This window comes from Phalacrocorax aristotelis, chromosome 15 (assembly GCF_949628215.1).
Source record: "Phalacrocorax aristotelis chromosome 15, bGulAri2.1, whole genome shotgun sequence".
In the NCBI taxonomy this organism is placed as follows: Eukaryota; Metazoa; Chordata; class Aves; order Suliformes; family Phalacrocoracidae; genus Phalacrocorax; species Phalacrocorax aristotelis.
In genome coordinates this window covers 1,603,309-1,624,402 of record NC_134290.1, presented here as the reverse complement: position 1 = coordinate 1,624,402, position 21,094 = coordinate 1,603,309, and the positions used below count along the sequence as shown (strand labels likewise).

General features: G+C 41.1%; 1 protein-coding gene across 5 annotated transcripts in view; it reads right to left on the bottom strand.

Annotated features, from left to right (window-relative positions):
- Nucleotides 1–588: 588 nt before the first annotated feature.
- The window catches only part of SPPL3 (signal peptide peptidase like 3), a 62,795-nt gene continuing 42,289 nt past the window's right edge, over nucleotides 589–21,094 (bottom strand). For 4 of the 5 annotated variants that reach the window (XM_075110500.1, XM_075110497.1, XM_075110501.1 and 1 more), the window contains 9 exons: nucleotides 19,485–19,579; nucleotides 16,319–16,438; nucleotides 12,596–12,674; nucleotides 11,743–11,855; nucleotides 6,418–6,524; nucleotides 5,266–5,429; nucleotides 3,782–3,981; nucleotides 2,593–2,702; nucleotides 589–1,839 (listed from right to left, as the gene is read on the bottom strand). In XM_075110500.1, the coding sequence (XP_074966601.1) occupies nucleotides 1,768–1,839; nucleotides 2,593–2,702; nucleotides 3,782–3,981; nucleotides 5,266–5,429; nucleotides 6,418–6,524; nucleotides 11,743–11,855; nucleotides 12,596–12,674; nucleotides 16,319–16,438; nucleotides 19,485–19,579 (1,060 nt within the window). In that variant the 3' untranslated portion in view covers nucleotides 589–1,767. The remainder of the gene's footprint in view (nucleotides 1,840–2,592; nucleotides 2,703–3,781; nucleotides 3,982–5,265; nucleotides 5,430–6,417; nucleotides 6,525–11,742; nucleotides 11,856–12,595; nucleotides 12,675–16,318; nucleotides 16,439–19,484; nucleotides 19,580–21,094) is intronic. The other variant, XM_075110498.1, reaches the window with a different exon arrangement.

Genomic DNA, 21,094 nt, shown 5'->3' with positions numbered 1-21,094 from the left:
CGGGTGCGCCTGGGAACAGAGGAGGACACTCGTTAATGACGGTACATGCACACGTGGGGAGTCAAAATTTTCTACTGCGCTCACTGTGCTCTTCTTGTAACACCTGACAGAGCAGAAAGGATCAGAGGTTTCACTGAAGCCTCCTCACCTGTTAGAGTGAAACTGCACCCCAAAGCAGCGTTTCTGTCCGGTCAGGTGCATTCTGAAACTCCTGTTTTCTGTCCGGTCAGCGAAGAGCTACCAGCATCCAGCCAGCTAGCGAGAGCTACGGCCTTTCAGGATTGCTCCCCAAACCCAATGTGGCAGAGTGTTTTTAAAGACAAACGTTCTAGTTACCTCAGGGAAGCCTGTCAGTCAATAAAACAACATAATTGCAACTGCTGGTTTAAAAAAAAAAAAAAAATTAAAATCCACATTTTCACAGGCTACAGGTACAAAGCAGGCAACACACAAACTCCAAGCAGTCACAACAGTAAAGGACAGTTTTCTTTTTTCTTTTTTTTTTTTTTTTTCTCATTTCTTTAAGGGGCAGGGGCATGGAAAAAATACAGCACACTAATGAAACAAAATGCAAAAAATACAAAAAAATAGAAAATAGAAAAAATGTATTTACAAGTGATACATTACTATGATCAGAAAGCACAAAGACAATTGCTGCTATAATACATGCACTGGGTCAAGAAGGAACTACCAAAAACCTGCAAGGGAGCTGTTTGTTAAAAAAAAAAAAAAAAAAACAAAAACAAAAAAAACACACCACAACAAAAAAAAAAAAGGAAAGAAAGAAAAAAAAAGAAACCCCCCCCACCCCCTCCCCCCTCCAACGAACAGGGTTGGCTTTGACCTTGTTTCTTCCCTAGTTTGCTACATTGATCAAAATCGAGTATCCCCTAAAGTCCATGAGTACAATCAGTACAAATACTACACTTGGGTTTTAACTGCAGGTTCAGCTGGGGGGCGAGGAAACAGCAGCTCATTGTAAATCCATATACAAGAAAGCCATAGTAAACTGCTCTACATGCTAAAAATTACAGCAAGCCCCTGTCTGCTACATAGCATGATCTTAGCAGGTTTTCCTTTTTATTTATTCATATATATATCTATATGTGTGTATATATATATGTATAAAAATCGTGCCCTTTTTCACTGCAACATGACATCTGGGTGGAAATGTAACTCGTTACAACAAATTTTTATATGTATACTGCAAGAAGTCACTCGATGTCTGTGGATTTAATAAGTAACCTCACACCACAGGAAATATTTAATAAATCAAAAAACCCAGTATTGTGACAGAAGACCTTCTGTCTCAGTTCTTTTCAAAACCAATGTCCAGCAGGAAACTGGTCCCAATGTCCACAAGGGGTCTCTGAAGAAGCTTCAATTTGCTTAATTGTTTTTTCTTTTAGTGTTCACAAGTTTTTGAACGACTCCAAGCCGTTTTCAGTTTCAACTCTGTCTCTTCCTCTCTCACAAAGGTAGTAGTCTGGTACTAATCCATCCGAGTGAGGAAAAGAGGAAAGTGGCTGCAGTTCCACAAAGGGTCCCCAATTCCACATCTGCAGGGAGATACAGAGTCACACGGAGCTCCAGGATCTTAGCGGTTTTTTTTTTCCCCTTTTCCTCTTAATACAAAGTCCTTTCATACGAGTCCCGGAATTGGTACCTCCCCGAGTACCAGCCAGTCCAGCTTTAGGAGACAGCAAAGCCTCATGTTAAAGTGAGAAGGACCAAGGCAGAAGTTCAGGTCACTTTCTATCTGTTCCATCATACTTCCAGGAAACGGGAGCTGCTGGACTTGGAGTGGAAAGGCTCAGACCACATGCGACGTAGATCGCCCTAGGCAGGAAAACAGCAGAAGGACTGTGCCCTCAGAAACTTTAAAGTCCACTTAGAATTCAGATTTTAAAATGCATAAATAATTTCAAGCATGTCTTGAAGCAAATCTATTCACCTGTTTTGCACATTACAAGACAGACAGTAAAAAAAAAAAAACACCAAAAACAAAAACAAAACCTTTCCCCATGAGGCCAGAATGTCTTATTTTGGCGGCAGATCTACCCAAAATGGGTTTCTGACAGGAAGGAAATATTTATGCAGATGGAAAATTCTGCCCTTTCTTACACTCCGCTCTGCAGAGTGCTAGATGTGTGCTTCAACAACAGCCCTGTGACAGAAAAGGTTACATTTTAAAATTTCAGTTCAGAACAGGTGACTGGAAAGAGGTAAATTAAGTATCTGCCTCTCCAGTTGCCGCTCAACCTTTGCGCACACAGTCCTTCACGACCCGCTGGGCGAGGACAAACGCACTCGTTTAACTAAAACAGTATTTAATGCTTCCAAATTTGGTTAGTTTATAACTACTGGTACTTTATGTACATAAGTTATCTTCTATTTCAGGAACTTGTCTCCCACTCACTCAGTCCTCCAAAATGAAGGTTCACCCCAACAGCAGCAGTACCCTAGTTCTGGGCCAGGGCTGTTAAGGACACGTGTCGTCCTCACGAGAGCTGGTGCCCAGTGCAAGAGCCTTGAACCCGCGTCCAGCCGACCCCCAGAGCTTCCTGCTGCGAGTAGATAATCCTGCCTTACCTTTAAATAGGCCATGGTGAGGAGCGGCAATAAAGTAAATGGTACCAAATACAGTAGGGCAGGCTGGGCTGCCCGGTGAATACGAGAAGCTACTGTTGCAGTTAATAGACCTGTAAAAGAAAAAAGTGACTATAAATATCTTTAGGTTGCAGATGGATGTTCTAACCGTTTCACCCACGTGTGGCTCCCTTCCACACCATTCTAAAAGACAGGCTGTGGACAAGTTACTCACCTGTGCTTCGCCTCCCCTGAATATGATTTAAACAAACAAAAGAGTGAAAAATCACTCTTATTTTAACATTAGGCTGTGTTGAACCACTTGCTGCAGTTTTGAATCTCAAAGACTAAGCTAAGAATAACTGAAATGAACACCACAAAAGGCGAAGGGGAGGAAGTTGAAGGCACCGCACTGAAGTGCTGGTACCTCTTGAGACTGCTGGCCTGAGGCGCCAGCCTGGAAACGGGTGGCTTAGAGGAAGGATTGTACAGCCCAGGAATGACCTTCCCGGATACTCACTGAGAGGGAATGGGGGGGGGGGGGAAGGTGAGGGGGGGGAGGAGGAAGGCTCTCGGTAGGAAATGATCTTTCCTTTTCACCCTCGGAAGGACTGTGGGAGGTCAAGGTATGCATGCACACGTCCTGACCTTAGGGAAAAACCTATCTTATGTTAGGGAGGAGAGGGATGGCCACCTCAAACCATGAACAGCATTCCAGCTGTGACTGCTTATGATATTCTGTATCTACTAAAATGTCACAGAATCATAAGCATTAACAGTAGAATACAGAAATGCAGGAATTATCTAGATGAATTACCCAGACATGCTCTTGCACAGCATCATCCATCCAGAAACTCCCATATTTTTCCCATAACCCAGGTATAAGCTATGACACCTTATGTGCTAGTAAAGCAAAGTACAAAAAGTTGCTAACACAAATACACTGATAATCTCTTTCATCCTCTAAATAAAATAAAAAAAAAAAAAAAAAAAATCTTAAGACGACGACTAGAAGGGTTGTTCTCCCTAGACCATGCCTACGAAACCCGAAGAGAGGGGGACTAAAAAGAAAGAACATAACCAAGCACTCTCCCAAAGCCTCTTTACCTTTGCTTTCATCATCTTTTAAACCTACTACAATAATCCCACTTCTGCTCACTACGCAGCTATCCATATTAAACTAATTACTCACCTACAAAGTATCCAATAAGTGTGCAGTGAAAGTAAGAGACCTTCTGCATACGTCCAGAGATGTTCCCGGGTCCCGGGGTACCACAGGAATCACTGTTGGATTGCTTTTTGTAGTTATCGTAACGCAGGACAAAGCAGAGCAGAAGACCTGGCATCACAATATCTCCAATCCCCAGCATAGAGAAGTGGCTGCCTGTGGAACTAGAGAGCAACTGAAATTGGCTTCATGCCTGAGATGAAGGGTGACAAGCTCTACACTCCTCCACTTTGGTTCTGAGCTACATTTTGCACATCCCTTCTTTCTACCGGCAAACTTTTCTGTAGTAAAAGCCAAATCTAGCTCCTGAAGATTCTGTCCGCAGTGATTTTACCACCACCTCAGCTCAGTTTTAAATACACCAATTTTGACAGCAACGACATGTTGCTCCAAACCAGTTCATTTCTACCAGTAGTGTTGAAGCTGCTTTTGCTCTGAACTCACTCAATGAAACAAATCCGTCAACTCAGCGTTTCAATCTTCCCTCTTGTAGGCGTTGATGGGAGGCACCAGCTGACCATTTTATCAAGCTGTTTGATTAACACTGACAGTCACTGCACCCTCATTCCCCTGTACACAGATCACCCCTACTACAAGCCAATAAGTCAGTTTTATGGACTGCTCAGGTCTTTGGCCTCGTTAAGACAAAGCATGTAGAAAACTATAGTCTCACCAGGTTCCCAGAAAAGAGCCAATTGTTAAGTAGACTAAGAACTAAAATTGCCCATGATCTTAAATCCAAGGTCTTTTTCATTAAAACAAAGTCAAATCAAGTTATCACGAAGTTGACAAAATTAAGAATTTTGGTTTTATCACTGCAGACAGTCGATTCCTAGTCTCCGTAATTTCAGCATCCCAACATCTAAAGAAACAAGAACAGAGTAAATATGCCAACATAACCTACTGCATAACAGCTGCCACACTGGGGCTTACTGCCCAAGCGGGCCTACGCACACCTGGTTCAAAACCTGAGGCATCGAGGAGCTCCCGCAGTGCAGGTGTGGAATAGCCTCCCTCCAACGCAGCACTTACCCGGTAAGCCATCCTTGCTTAGATTGGTTTCTAACTCCTTTCCCAATCACCTGCAACTATGCAGTAATCAAGACTATTCTGACATTATAATAAACCTCAGGTCTTTTGCTTTTAAGCATTAGGTCATAAATCCTATAATAGCAGTCATTGAACTGTAGAACTCACACGTGCGTCGAAACGCATATCCTGTGCTGAACAGGCCACCTTTTAACCTAATTAGGATCATTTCTGCATGCTGCAAGTCAGCAGAGGCAAAGCGTCAATCCTCGGTACTCATTATGTACCTTTTCCTCATGAGGAGGGAGTGACTGAACAGGGAACTAAGCTGATATTTTCCAAGAGAATCAGTCCTACTAAAAAGTACAGGGAGGGAAAATTTTTCTTAACTAACACAGTAAATGAACTGCTGATTTTACCTTGGAAATACAAGTTTACCAGGCAGCGACAGACGGGGAACATCTCTACCCACATTTGGTCCCAGGTGAAGTTTCCGGGATAGAACGTCAAGGGGATTATCAGCTGGTTGTGTGGCTACTTTCACCATAACATTGCTGTTAAAGATGTAGGCAGAAAAAAAGACCTGTGGAGCAAGGAAATCGTCAGAAATTGCAAACTGCAATTATACAGCAACTCAAAGTTGCGTGTATTTTTGCTTTGCTTATTCAAGTAAAGAAAGGATATTATCCAAATTTTCCATATACATACGTTGTATATATGATGGTAAAATGGAAAATGTATTTCAAAAAAATTCAGATAAAGTTTTTTACACTATTAATCCTCAAAAATAACTGGAATATGCTTTCTGGTAGCAAGATATTGATCAATATCTTGAGATCCTTCGGCAAAGAATCTGTCTGGACTAAAGCAGGTAGTCCAGGACTACAGAAGCAGGTAACTGGATACTGAAAAGATGAGAAAGCTTGAAAGCAGAGAAGAGGTAAGTCCGGTGCTCACTCACACATGGAATGATGCAACACTTGTTTCAAACAGGTTCTTACACTACAGCTCACCACACTGGGAAACCGACTGGCTGCCGGAGCTGTCAGCAAGCGCTTCCCTGGATCAGTGCTCGATATTATATGAAAGTAAAACAAAATCCTCTCAGGATTACAAAATATATTCTGTCAGGTTTCTTCTAAAGGCGCAGTAAGATTTTATGCCAACCTTTCTGGCTATAAATCAGTTTGCATTCCTGTTTTGCAGATTTCACTGCTAGCCAGAAGTTGGCATGTGTACTGTGCAAATGTGGATAAGGCTTTGTGTCTACTTGGAAATGCTTGTTCTGATCTTCAGCCAGGCTTTCAAAATTTGAGGTCCAATTTCTTTTTTTAAATAATATGCCGAAGTTGAAACATTCTAATCATGTTTCTACTTTTGTCAACTAATTAGTGAGGAAATAATTTTGTATCCTGCTGCAGACTTCAACATCTCAGAATGGAGCAATGAAGCTGGTCTTCTGGCTTTGCCAGATTTCATCAACTTCATACAATTCATGTAAAAATGGCCCAAGGCCAATTACAAATCCAAAGGATAAAAACAGTTTTAGCAAAACCAAACAAAACACTTACCCAAAAGACATCATAAATTAGTAACCCAGAGAGTAGCAAGCAGGAAACCTTCAGGCTCGGCAGCCGAACAAAGGCTATCATTGCAACGCACAGGCCCATAGCCAGAGCTACAAAATGCAAGCACATAATTAGTTCACTAAAAATAGCAAAACAAACAAAACAAAACCCAACCCCAAGCCAATACCTCCCCCACAAAGAACACCCCAAAGAAGCCTGTTTGCACCTGTGCAGCACCACATGCACTAGATGTCTACTATTTCCAGATAGTGGCATTCTTCTTACCAGAGTTAAGAAAAGTCAGAATAGGGTCGGGTGACCAACGGCAAACGTGCTCCCATGGAAGCGGAAAGCCCTTTGCAGGCACAACTGCCCGTTCCGCTCAACTTCTACCACCCACCACAAAGAAGTGTTTTCATGTCTTGTGTCCTAGAGACTCCATCTCCCCTGTAAAACACTGACTACCCAGTTAAAAACAGAAGCAACAAACCATCTTTGAACTCTTTTGTGCCCTGAACATAAACCTCAACTTTTACACTATGAGGAGGTTTTCTAGTAAATGCATAAAATAAATTAAATCCTTGACTCTTAATTCAGAAATAGCATGGTTACGTGACATGTTGGAACATGATATGACAAAAACCCGTCCAAACCGATCTGCTTGGACAAGATTGTGTAAGACTGCCCAAACACTAAGTAGGAAATATTATCGTTTAGATAGACAGGGATTTCCCAATAACAAAAATCTATATGAAAGCCTACCTACCAATGGGGAAAAAAAATAAGGGCAAGTCTTTTCCGAACCCCTCTCCCAAGGGTGAGTTTTCAGCCAGATCCACAAGCTGAACGACATGCCGCAGCTCGGGTGTTAGTTCTGTTCCAGGGGGAATTTTGTCAGGGTAGAAAACTAAGATGTTACACTAAAAAAAAAATAAATCCCAGTCTTCACATTTGTGTGATTTCCTGCTTCTTTAAGCCTAGCTTTAGCTACCAAAGATACTCAACTGACAGTTGAATATATTTCAACTGGTTACAAGCAAATCCCTAAAGAGATACTTAAAATAAAAAAATTTAAAAAAAAAAAAAATCTACTTTCATCTACAGTATCAGTATATTTACAAGGAATAATGGAGTCCTGTTGGGACCAGATTACACTTAAATACGCACGCATTTGTAAACAAAACATTTTAGTCTAACATGACACAGAATTTGTAAAATTTATGATCCTATTTTGACCAGCTGAGACCTCAGGGAAGACTGATTCACTATGTACGTGCCCACCAGCACGATAACTTGGCTAGGCCAAAATTTACAAGTTAAACTTCAGATTCTTACACTATAATTATGCAACTGTGAAGCCACCTTACACTTGCATTTCACCTGAAAGATGAGCAGTTCTTCCAGCAAAACACTAAGGAAACATTTCCATACAGATTGAGGCTAAAAAGGTCACCAAACACCTGCCAGCGTGGCTGCCTGCGGCGCCCGGGGGTGGCACCCCAGCAACGACTTTGCCAAACCCACCTTATCTTTTGAGAACTAACAAGCTCAGCACAGCATGAAGTGTCATGGCTGCCAGTTTTAACGAAATAATGGGATTACTCAGATTAAAACGTACCCTAAATCATGCTGCATAACTGTAACTAGCTGTAAAATGTAAGCAAATTATTGAGGTTTAAAGAATTTGACACAGCAAAGCAGTGAGAAAAAGAACTGCATTCAGTAATTCAAGCCTTCAGTTACTGACTTCCTCCGGCAGAGGAGCAAATACAAGGGAAGAGCCTGTCTTAAATCCAAGAGGTTTCTCTAAAGCCTATGTTAATAATAGCTCAAGCAAGCCTAAATTTAGGAGAGGATTTCCAGGTTATAATTAACAAGAAGGGGAAATATTTTAACCAGCGTGAAGTTTTATCTCTTCTTTACACACCGTATTTCGCTATCACTGCAACAAACGCAGGCACACACACAAGACACTTTCAAACTAAGTAAATAACGGGTAGAAAAGGAGATGGAAAGAAGGCCTTTAGATGACAGTGAAATACACATGCTAATAATTACGCAGTTTTGCAACTGCTTTAAGAAATATTGGTAAATTTAAGAAACAGAAGGGAAGCAAGAATCAAAGAATGCCTGAGAGCAAGTACGAGTAACATAGGGCAAAGCGCAAACCACCAACAGGCTTCTCTAAATGGAAGCCAGCTTCCTTTTCCTATGACAAAGTCCAGAAATCAGATGAGAAACAAAGTCATCCATATCCAAGCTCATGGATGGTGTGGACAAACTATATAAGGCAGATCTTCATGGAAATATACTCAGAGAGAGAGAGAGGGAAGGTAAAAGAGCCACACAAACAGTAGCTCTGGGCTGGAAGTACTGGGCAGCAGGTTCACGGAGCTGAATAAGAGAGAACTAACTCAAAGAGTTAACCTTCAATTAACAGAACTAATTAACTTCACAGTCCCTGCAAGCACACTCCTTATTCCATAAGGATATTCTGAGGATTAAGAATATTCTTGCATAGGTGATTAGACTCTCCAGATACAGTGTGTTTTTCAGGTTCACTGCAGTACTGTGTCCAGAACAGATGAAACCACCACGGTGCTGGTGGTGTGGTGTTTGGTTTACAAACCATTATGCGAGTTGGCAAGGCTTAAACTTCCCCCCCAGGCCACCAGTTGACCTTTGAAGAAAACAGTTCTGACCTAATCGTGTTCCTATAAAACTCTCAAAGTGTATTTTAAAGAGTAAGAATAAGACTACATGAAGTAGCCTCTGCCCAATGCCGCAGCAGATGAGGTCTGCAGCAGTTCCCGGGTACCCGTGACTGTTTAGTTTGCTCTGTACCTATAGGTAAACACTGCATATATCTATAGCGTTCCCATTGTACATCTCCAGCTACGTCCAACTCTTTAGGAAAGCTTCTAAGCAGGCTTTACTAGGGGACACTGACCATCCTTGATTCTGTCATCCAACAATCCGCCCTGAGAAATAAGCATTTCAAGACCTATAAATGTACACCATCACATGACAGAACTACCTCCTCAGGCACTATCTGCTCATTCTATCCCTTAAAATGTTCCTGGCTTTAATACCAGTTCAACCAGCTCCTGTGCAGATGGGGGAATTGTAGTATTTGAGCAATGAAGACTGTTCTGGCAGGAACTGCCGTACTTCGATTTTGTAAGGACTGGAAGTTACCATGAAGTCTTTCCCCTCCTTTTTACTCAGCTCTGAAGTAGAAACACTCTCAGAGAGAGAGAGAGGATCAACTGCACAACAACAAACCACACACACAAAAATCAAGGCATACTGTGCAGAAGAAACACCTGCCCCACTTCTCCCTCCAGCCACCAGCCCAGGCGATGTGAAGCATGTTCACATCATCTACTTCATTTTCTGCTGGCAGCGAAACAGAAGATCATCCCCGTGCAAGCGGGGAGGAGGAGTTAGATGACAGCACACGCAGCAGCTGGCAGGCGCTGGCTTAAAGCAAGCGAGTGCTCTTCTTGCATATATTACTGAGCAGTACTTATTGCCCACATTTCCCTCCAAACAAGATTAATTGGGGTCTTAAGTATTCAGTTACAGAGAAGCAAAGGGTAAAGGCAGAGATGATGTGATTCCAGTTGCAGCAGCAGAGTGAGGAATAAAACTACAGAGCCTGTTTCCCTGACGAAGGCCAATGCTGTCCCCTCTTCAATGTCACTGACAAACGATTTAATTGGATTTGAACAAACGACAGGAGGCTTACCTATATAGTACGAGCTCTCTTACATAAACTACATAAAATACTCCAAAGCTAGACAGTATCAACACAATTCAGTAAATCATAAACAACCACCAAGAGAAATAAAACCCAGAAACCACTCTGCACCGGACTGGTTCAGTACTCTGCAGATTAATTACCTCAAAGCTCACTATTTCAGATTGAAGTGCTCACAAAAATAGCTTTTTTAAAGGAAACGCTTCTGTCAATATTTCAGTGCAGACAAGTCTTCCCAGATTTTGCCAAAATCCACACTTGACACTCCACTGAGCTTTGTAGCTACTGCAGATCAAAAATCACCCTCGATTTCATGGTGGGCTATTCTGCTTAACACAAAACAAACATCATCTGCGTTTTTTTTCATTTAGCATCTGGGTACTTTAAAAGGTATTCCCTCAGATACAACAGGTGGAACTTTTAAAGCAACAAAAAGCATGAATGAAACATAACGCCTACATACAAAAGAAATAGTCAAGGTGCCAGTAGAGGCTTCAGTGCCCAGGACTGGCTGCTGCTGCTATCTCATTTAGGAGGAGCTGGAAAGCTGATAGATTGTATGTTTTCTATTGCAACAAACAATTTCAAGGGCAGGTAATGTTGTCCAAGCTATTTTTCCTCAAGCAACCACCACCTCAGGGTGCCATTTCATGAGATGTCCTAAGCCAATTTAGCTGCCTGACACTGCTGAGAAGCAGAGGTCCTGCTCCAGGCTACCTTTGCATCCCTTACTATCATATCCATTCCATCCTCTCAGATCCCATCACACTGCCACTTACCTTTTGCCAAATCTAGCAGGTACCTGACTGCACAATAATCCAATTCATCTCACTGCAGCAGCAGAAAAATAGCTCGGCAAAAAAAAAGAAAGACAGAAAGAAAGAAAGAAAGAAAAAAAGAGTACGCTGCCATTCTAGTGAGCTGAATCAGTTTACCATGTGATTAAATGAGCGCCAGAGCTAGCACAAGAGATTTGTAAGGCAGGAGGGGAGGAGGAAAGCTCCTTTTGGGAACAGTAAGCTGTGAATTCAGTACAAACAGCATGGGGGGGGCAGGCTGTAGTTGGGAATCACACCTTCAAGCCAACTGGATGCCTGCCAGCTTCACCCATCTCACCACCCTAACCAGCAAGCATCAAAGAGATCAAAGACAACCAGGTACTGTGAACTGTCTCACAACAAATTATTTGATCATCTGAACCAAAAACCAACGATGCACAGCAAAAAAATTAACCAGATTGTTAAGATCAAGTTATGATTCATGAACAACCAGTGTCTCCACGCACCTTTAACTAGCACCAGCAATCCACCCTACACCACACAAGAGCAGACTCTTTCATGACTGTTCTGGCACTTCCTTGGAAGCTTTTACAAACCAGAAAAACAGGTGTCCCAAACATTACCCATGCGTGTTCCTGACAGTGGTTGTTTTCAGGGAGTCTACCACACAATACTACAACTCAGCAAGCCATTAATATTAGCAAATTTCACCAATCATTACCAGGTGACTGGATGTGTCAGAACAGGGACAAACCAGTAGTAAAATCCCTTAATTCTCATACTCACCATCCATGAGGAGCCAGTGGCCTGTTAGGACCCAGATAAGCACAAGCATCACAGACAGAGAAAATGAGAGCAACTCAGCAGCAGTGAAACGCCCGCAGCAGCCAAAGGAAATCCTAGGAACAACATATAAACATTAGCTAGAAGACTTCATGTTTCCATTTAAAGAACAGAAAATAAATCCTGTTGGAACAAGGCTCAGCCGCTGATGAAAGATGCCAGGAACAACTGAAAGGAAGTTCCTTTGCCACAAATAGGTACCAAAACAGCAACAAAATAAAAGCTTTCCTCACATTCAAATAACTTGTGTGAAGCATGAACTACAGCGATGGAAAAAACCTGTAAATCCTGGCACCTCTCTTGAAATTGTTAGCATGAATGCTATTTCCTAGTACCATCTAAGATAGTGCTTTCTGCAACATGAACTCCAGTCACAAGGTAAAAAAAAAAAAAATTAGTTTCAAAACATGACATTAACATCTGTGATTTTCACCAGTGTAACTACAGTCTCTGAAAGAGCCAGCATTAAAACCCATAGTCCAACATTAACAAACATGAAAATCCAATACCAAATCTCAGCCAAAATAAGCCAAACTTCTTAAAAACCACTGTTGGGAAACCCAGTCCCCTGCAACGGTACGGCCTTTCCCAGGCTGGCAAGCGTGCATGACTTGCAGAAATTGTGCTTCCTAGTTTCAAAGTGGAAACATGGTGTTGGCACAAAAAATATGCACAAACACCAGCCCTGAAGCCCTGAGGTTAGTGCTCGTAACCAAAGACTCCATTAAAGAATTCTCATTAAAAGAAATAAACACAACATACAAGAAGAGGAGCAAAAGATTTCTCAAGTCCTTACTTGTTTTGAGGTGAACAAGGCCGTGTTAAGTACTGGCACATCGGGAGCAGAAGGAAAGCAAAAGCTATTGTTGCAAGGACTAGAAAAATAAGAAAAGGTAATATTAGTACATTCAGACCTAATTTCTACAGCACACAAACAAGCTTCTCCAGTTTGAAAAAGCTCTTGCAACAATGTCCTATTATCATACGCTGCAGCATTATTAAAGTAAGAGCAGCTAAAGGCCTCAAGGTTTTCTGCAGAACTTTTATTGTTAGTACGCTTTCAAACTTCAATCAAAATAAAAGCTCTCAAAGGAATGCAATGCCCCATCCCCAAACCTTAAAAAAAAAGTCTTAAAGCTATTAATGATCGTGTCAGGAAGAAAAACAGTTTTCAAAGTATTCCGAGAGTCAAAACAAATATGAAAGAACTTACTACAAACCGGCTGAGATTCTTTTTAAATTCTTCAACATATGACACAGACTAAGTCAGCATAATAAAGAGGATTTTTCCACTTCTTAACTAAGATAGTCACATTTTCCCCCATCTCACTCAAAACACTTTATTCATTACTGAAACACAGTACGACTTAAAGTAAGTTACATCCAGTAGCTGGCAACTTCAATTTTTTAAAATGCAAAGTGCTTTACATTTTTGAAAACAGGACAATAAAAATACATAAATATCTAAATAGACTATTTCCATAAACATTTTCTTTTTAAAGAAGCATACTTATCCCACCCACACAGTTATAAAAACATTTAGTATTGGTATTTATAATCATTTTTCCTTCCATTAAAAAAAAAAAAATAATAGCACTGATTTTGTACTAAGGACTGTTTAAAAGGCTGAAGAGTGAGGGCATGGAGACACAGACACGTCAGCAGCACGCATCTACAACTGCTGTAGCAAGAACAGACTGAAATGAAAATCGAAGAGTTGCTCGACATTTTCTGCATGCTGCAAATCAAATCTTCATGCTGTCCTCTACTCGTTCCTTATAAAACTGGGGTGATGGTTGTTGGTCTTTAAGAGGGATTTTTTTTTCTTTTCTCAAATGAAGATGATGGGAAGGAATCAAACATTCTCTTTAGTACACAGCTTAAGTCAACCGGAGAAAAGAAATTGGTATGGTCAAACCACATCTTTCCACCCCTCAATTTTGCTGCTTCTGGTGGGAGGAAGATTTTTTTTAAATTTCATTTAAAAATAAAATTTTAAAAAGCCTCTGTATGTAAACAGCACTATGGAAACTCACGGGTCTATCAATATTTCAGAGAGGAGGAAAAAAAGCAGAGTGGGTAGGGAAAGAATGAAGAGTGGGGCAACTGTGCACATGTTGAACTGGGAACCTTTTCAGAGGTGCCTGGCAAAGAATGCTACAGAGCAAAACCTGTGCCCTGTTGCCCCAAGTCCTGCAGGCCTCACTGCCTGCCTGCCCTGCTCCCGAGTCTGCCTCCACCACCGCGGGACTGACCCTTCCTCACCCAGACTGACCCTCTTTGCCCTTGGAATCCCTCCCTCCCCTTCAGCTCTTCTCAGCAGGAAATGCTGCGCCTCCTGTCCTGATAACCCCAGCTGCTGCCACCCCAAGGCTGGGCTCATTCAGGGAGTACAAGAATTAAAATGTAAGCACACTAATACACGGTGCCCATGAGTACCTGCTCTCAGTCTCGTCTCTGACTGTCCAGAGTCCAGTCATAAGTTTTCTCTTCCCTCTAGTCTCTCAATTGGGAATCCCTTGGCTTAACGCCTGTCTGCAGGCAACGTGCCGGCTCTTCAGCTCTGCCCTCTGCTTAGCAGCTGGTCCTGGCCTTGGGCTGTTTGCTGTACCTACCCTTGCTCCTGACTCTTCCCTGAAAGGCAAATCTTTGTGGGAGAAAGATTTAGGAAGGATTTAAGGAACAGGACATCAGCTATAATTTAGAAGACCCCCCACATCAGTCTCAAATCTACAAAAAGAGGATGTAAAATAGCACTGCTTGAGCTTCAGGGAACAGAGGGACCAAGTCCCACAGTTCCCAAGGCCAGCAGGGTCCGCATCCTGCCGTATAGCTTCTAACACAGCTATGCATTTTAGAGGTTCTGAGGCCAAAGTCCCCTGTGCTTAATGACACCCTCTGATGCAAGACCAAGGAAAGGCACAAAAGTATCATAAAACCATGTTCAAGAATAAAGATACCCAAGTGCATTAAGCCAAACTGTCTCAATCCTCTTAAACCTCAACCATATGAGGAGTGGCTAAAGTCCCTGGGTTTGTTCAGCTGGAGCAGAGGAGGCCGAGGGCAGCCCCATGGCGCTCTGCAGCTCCCTCCCAAGGGGAGGAGGAGGGGCAGGGCTGGTCTCTGCTCTCTGGTGACCAACGCCAGGCCCCGAGGGAATGGCAGGGAGATGTGCCAGGGGAGGGTTAGGCTGGGCATTAGGAGAAGGTCCTTCCCCCAGAGGGTGGTGGAGTCCTGGAACAGGCTCCCCAGGGAGGCATCATGGCACCAGCCTGATGACATTCAAGAAGCACTTGGACAACGCCCTCAGGAACATGGTGTGAATTTTGGGGTGTCCTGTGCAGGGACAGGAGGTGGCCTTGATGATCCTTGTGGGTTCCTCCCAACTCAGGACATTCTGTGATTCCATGATTCTATGAAACCTGCAACAAGCCGCAACTGACAACATCGTCTTATTACACACCACAAATGTTATAAATAAAATTACAAATGTCAAGGTCATTCTGGAAATGGACCAATAAGCTTGACAAATTAAGATCTGTGTGTATATATATATTCCCTTAATATCTAGCATATAGTAGAATTTATATGAAGTAATAATTTATTTTTAATAGGAAAGAATGTGACATAGGTCAAAGTGATAAAAGCAGCATTCAACAGACCTCTCCAGGACTGTGCCTCCAGAGTTACAGGCGGGAGTCTCAAGAACTGTGTCAAGAGCAGAGATTTAGATTTCACCCATCAACATGAGCCCTGTTTAAGAGGCTGGAGAAGACACATAGCTCAGGAGTTAAATCATGAGGGAAAAGCCTGCACTGCATATACATGAAGTAGGAAAGGATGAGAGGTATTTAGGGGTTTAAAAATCTTCACAGGCTCTGTATGTGGAGTACAATTTTAAAAGCTGCTGCAAATTTGGAGCAGTAGGAAGAACCTTGCCACCCTGAACAGCAGCTGGTCTCTTGAAGAACTGCAAAGAGATCAGAAGGCTAAAATTTTCCCAAAACCAAAGCCCTGGTATTTACTTAAGTGACCAAATGACATGTCTGTTCTAAATTCAAGCAGTGCAAAAGAATAATACTCAAAATGCTAGTGAGACAAAGAAAAACTGAGTAATAGCAAAAACCAAAATGAAACTAGGAAAAGTAGTCTCTGGACAGGATCTCCAGAGTTAGGCTATGATCCTATAAGGCACCTGAATTACAAAATACCGTGTACGGTTCTGAGCACTGATTTATGAACAAGTGAACTTTACATAAAATAATATACCCAGTATCTTCCAAAACTCTGGCAATTTATAGTTCAGTGGGTGTTGCAAATCTCCAAGTGGAAAATACTTCTCAAATAATACTTGTCACTTTATTAATAGCTATAGAGACATGAAAATACAACTGTGAAACCTGATGAGTTTTTTTTTAATGTACTATGACATGTATTATGATTCTTATCAACAATATTTAATTATATCAATGCTTTCTGTTCTATTCCAATTCTTATGAAGAGAAGAAAACTTAGTCACCTGCTGTGCATATTGTAAAGACAACTTGAACTGAATCAAAGAAGAAGAACATAACTAGGAGAGACACAGACGCTCCGATCGGCAGGAACAATGCCTGGGTAGAATCAATGGTTTGAATACCTGCAGAAGAAAAAGGGACATTTAACTTGGGCTGTTTCTTACCACACACATATTGACAGCCTGTCCTGGCCAACACAACTGAGGACTCTGACAATATATCCCATTTCAGTGTTGCTGCATTAGATGTTTACTCTGAGATCCTCATGCACCATCATAACCAAGCACAGCAGTCAGTGCGAGAATGCTCCAGCTAAGCTGCACAACTGCAGTGGCTGGATGTGTACAGCAACAGCCCGGCTTTGCAGAATCCAAGAATGGAAAGGTGAAAGAAAACTTATTACTTTTTTCTTCTGCCATAGAATGAATAGCACATTACAAAAATTAACATTATTTAGGGATTACGAGTCATACAGCAATTATGTATTTGCTTCGTTTTACACTGAGCAACACAAACATGTTGAACAGAGCACATAAAAGTTTAATGTAACCTCTCAGCACGAGGTACAGAGCCTGACCCACAGCAGAGCTGCAGACAGTATTAGGCTGACTGAGCTTATGAAAAGGGTGCCACAGCTTCAAATTCCACTTGGATGAAGGCCACCACACACTTAAATTGTATCACTGATTGCAATCACCAGATAACATCAAGCCTAACAATAAAGGGTAGTTTTCAAAAAACGCTCAGGTCATTTACCTGTTTCTGAACCTACTAGCTCAGTTCAGCATGCCCTACAAATCGCCTTCTATCATATAAGCCAACCAAAATTCATGCTCACATTTTATAGCTGGAAGCCTTTTTAAACAGTGCAGAGATACTGAAGTATTTTATTCTGATTATTTACCCCACCTGAACCATGCAGTGTGACTACTAGGGATATTAATAATGGGACAGGACATTTTTTTTACTATATTTTACCACAAGTTTTCAGAATTACTACCAACATTGAGAAGATCAGGCTTTCAAAATTGGAAAAGCCCACCTACCCCCACAAAGTCTAATACTTAACCAGTCTCTGTAGCTGTATTTACATTTCATTGTGAGCTGGGGGGAAGGAAGCCATCACTAGTAACCCAATTAAAAATACAAGACATACTTATACTAGTAGAGCATTAAAAATGATGGGCAACATCTGAAGTAGTCACTTGATGAGATGTATCCAAAACATCTCTAATGAAAAATTAATACAAGACTGAGACTGAGATGAGATCTAAAACCGGATTAACATCACTGTGCTACCCCAAAATAATGGGACACTGCTGTATGAAGCATGGTTTTACCAGTCTCAAGATTGTAAGGATTTAGATTATCAAGCAGAATATCTGTGCATGTGTATGTACATACGTATACGCAGACATACACATAAAAGTATACACGCACGCATCTGTGTGAGAATATCCATTTCTTTTTTCCTCTGTGGAAGAGTAGCAAGTTGTCTAAATAAGGGGTTACCTACACAACTCAGCTACCAACATATCTGTGTATGTCAAAAAACTTCAAACACACATGAAATATGCTCACTACAACTTAGTATCTGTCAGAAGTGTTTAACCATTTCCATAAAAGAAAAGCTAAACAATGAGCATGGAAGCCATGACACTTGCACTGTATGGCCATTTATTAGTTCAGGTCACAGATCTGCTATTCTTAAACATAAGCAGCAGAATAAGTTTTAAAAACAAAAGGCAGAAGAACTCAGTCACTTGGGATTTTTATGGTACTGAGGTCTGGTACAAAAGGGTAAAGTACAATATAGATAGTCCAGTGATGACAGTGCAAAGACACAGAAATTCCCATGTTCTGACCTTTGACTTCAATCTAGTTCACTCTACTTTGGGGAAGTGCATTTACTTACATGCCCTTCAACTTCCCAAGGGAAAAAAACAAACAAAACAAAAACCCCAAAATTACATACTACAAACTACCTTAGCATATGGGAATTAGCGCCTGTAGTGTTAAATGTCAGAAGTTCTTCATTTCGTTTCTGATCATTTTGACAGCTAATCCCCTTAATGTGCTTATTCCCCAGCCCCAGACTGTCTTCTCTTACTTCCCAGATGCCAAAAGCCTCAACTGTTCATTGCTGAATCATCAAGCACAGCAACCTCTTTGCTCTCTGTTGTCAACAGAAGCAGAGCTCTGACAACCATGTAAATTCCAAGAGTCTATATTAAAAAAAGGCAAAAAAGCAAGAGACACATATAAAATTAATAACATGTATTATGTTGTAATTTTAAAGATATATTTCTCACTTAAACAAAGCAACAGTTTTTTTGCGTTTTGTGCACAGGGCTGCTCACATATCTCACTCCTGTCTTCTAAACTTGCTGAAACTATTCATTCTAGAGCCTGTTCTCAGAATATACCCATATAAACTGCTGTAAGTTAAATTCAGGTGTGTATTTACAGCACATTGTGTACAGCACTCTAACTGTTCACATACACATTTTTACCTGCAAAACAGTGCATCTCAAATGGCCAAGCTGCCTAGAATCTATTTATAGATTACAGAGGGGACAAGCACCACATAGGAGCTGGCATTAATCCCCACGCAGATTTTGTTGTCCATTATAGATGAGCTGCCCAAAGCTCATCGTATGTGAACTCTGTCCTTCAATTTCTCTATTGATAAAGCTGAAGCATCCTTACAGACTAGTTAACATACCAAGAGATCTCTCATTGCTTATGGACTGGCTAATACCTCACAGTGATAAACTCCAGACAAAAAGAAATTACACTCCCTTCTCATAACTGTGTGGTGGTTTGTTGTGGTCATTTGGTTTGGTTTTTTGTGTTTTTTGTTTTGGGTTTTTTTTCTAAGTAAAGCATATTCCATTTCCAGTAAAACCTGACAAACGGCAGCATGCAATTTCTATGAGTTATTGAAATGTTACATGGATGTTTTAAACTTAGCTTCCACGGGCATGAACTCAATAGCAGTATTAGTGCATAACAAAATGGTAAGTGCCAAGACAGAACAGTTCCATTTTATCAGGTGAATCTACAACCCACGCAGCTGAAACCCGTAGCTGAAACACACAGAGGGATGAAGCAAAAGAAGACTCAGCACTCTGAAGTGAAGAAAGAAATATAAGGAGTAAAGCTAACCCTTACTGTTATTGGTGCTGTTGCCATTAAAAGACCCGGCAGTGCTGCTATTGTCTTTCTCTTTGTCTTGATTCTCAAAGTCCATGTTAAGAGATCTGCAGGAAACAAAGCAAACTTAACAGGCAAGTTTCAAACTCCTATTTAGGCTCATCAGCTATGGTCTCGTTACCCTTCTACCGCACCACCCTCTCCCCGAGAAAGCCCTTTAATGCTGGTTATTAGAAAAAACACCATACAGACTGGAAAATTTTTTTTAAAAATGCTTATAGTTACAGATAAGGCATAAAAATCACACAGGTTCCAACAGTAAGACTAGTCACTATAGCGTCTGAACCGGTAAGCGTTAAGAGCAAACCGCAACAAAGATATTTATCTGCATTACTGGCAGGTGGTAGAACACAATGGAAATGCAATAAACGTTTCAAACCTCTGACGTATATGAACTCTTCCCAAGTTCTCAGTTTGATCCTTTGCATTCAAATTTAACTACTGCATTTCATTTTTAAAACGGTATTTTTTCCTTCCTCTAAACCTTGTCATGAACGATGACCAAAACTAGCTTTTAAGTACTTGTCTGCTGAATGCAAGGCTTTACTTAATTGAAAACGTTTCACCAAAGCCTAGAAAGTAACCAGATACATATTTCAGCTACAGGTAGAGCAGATGACCAGAGGAAGCTCTGAATTAAGTAGCACAAACTGATACAACCTAGTTCACCTACGTACCCAGCTTGCTCCCATTGATTTATCTTTTCATTTTAATATACACTCTTTAGAAAAATCCAAAAATAACACAGTATTCTACCCCTTTTGCCGCAGACCTTGACTTTGATCCCATTTCTAAATTATACTCTAGCAAATTTTGGCATAACTTTCTGAAACGGAGGAATTTCATTTAAGGTCTGTTTTGGCCAGCAGAAATTTCTATCATTAAATTCTAGCTTGTTTTACATAAAAATACTAGCAATCAAGTTTACCATGACAGTTTCTCAGTCTGATACATACACGTTATCCATGACTTAGCTGCAGATTTATTTATTCAAGTAAGCTTTAGAGAAGCACTGTACAGCTCCTGTCTTATGTCTGCAGCAGCATCAAATACCAAGAATTTCAACAAAACTTCCAGGGCAACAGGCATTAAACTCCTGTTCAGGTTACGCTGTAACTGTACTACACAAAGTAAACAAATTTTAATAATTTGTCAGACAAGTAAAAAATACACCATGATCTTCTATACAAGTCCATAGCCATTAAAGTTACTTCATTTTCTTGTATAGGTTACCTACTGCAATGCGCAGGTCAGCAATTTTGTGCCACAGTCATACAAGCCGAAATCAAGCACATATAGGTCTATAGTACCAAGATAGGTGTGGTGTGTGGTGTGATAGAGGGGTGAAGCAGTTTCACTGTATGAAACAAAATTTAAAAAAAAAAAGAAGAAAAACCTCTTCCAGTCTAAACCAGGTTTGCTTCTTCTGCATACAAGTGCTCCCAAACAGTGGTATGAAATTAAAGCAGCTTTTGGGCTCAGGCAAAATATGAGAAAGCTTCAACCTCAGACATACAGGACTTCTACACAGACTGTGTTTCATTAACTAAAATGTTATCAAA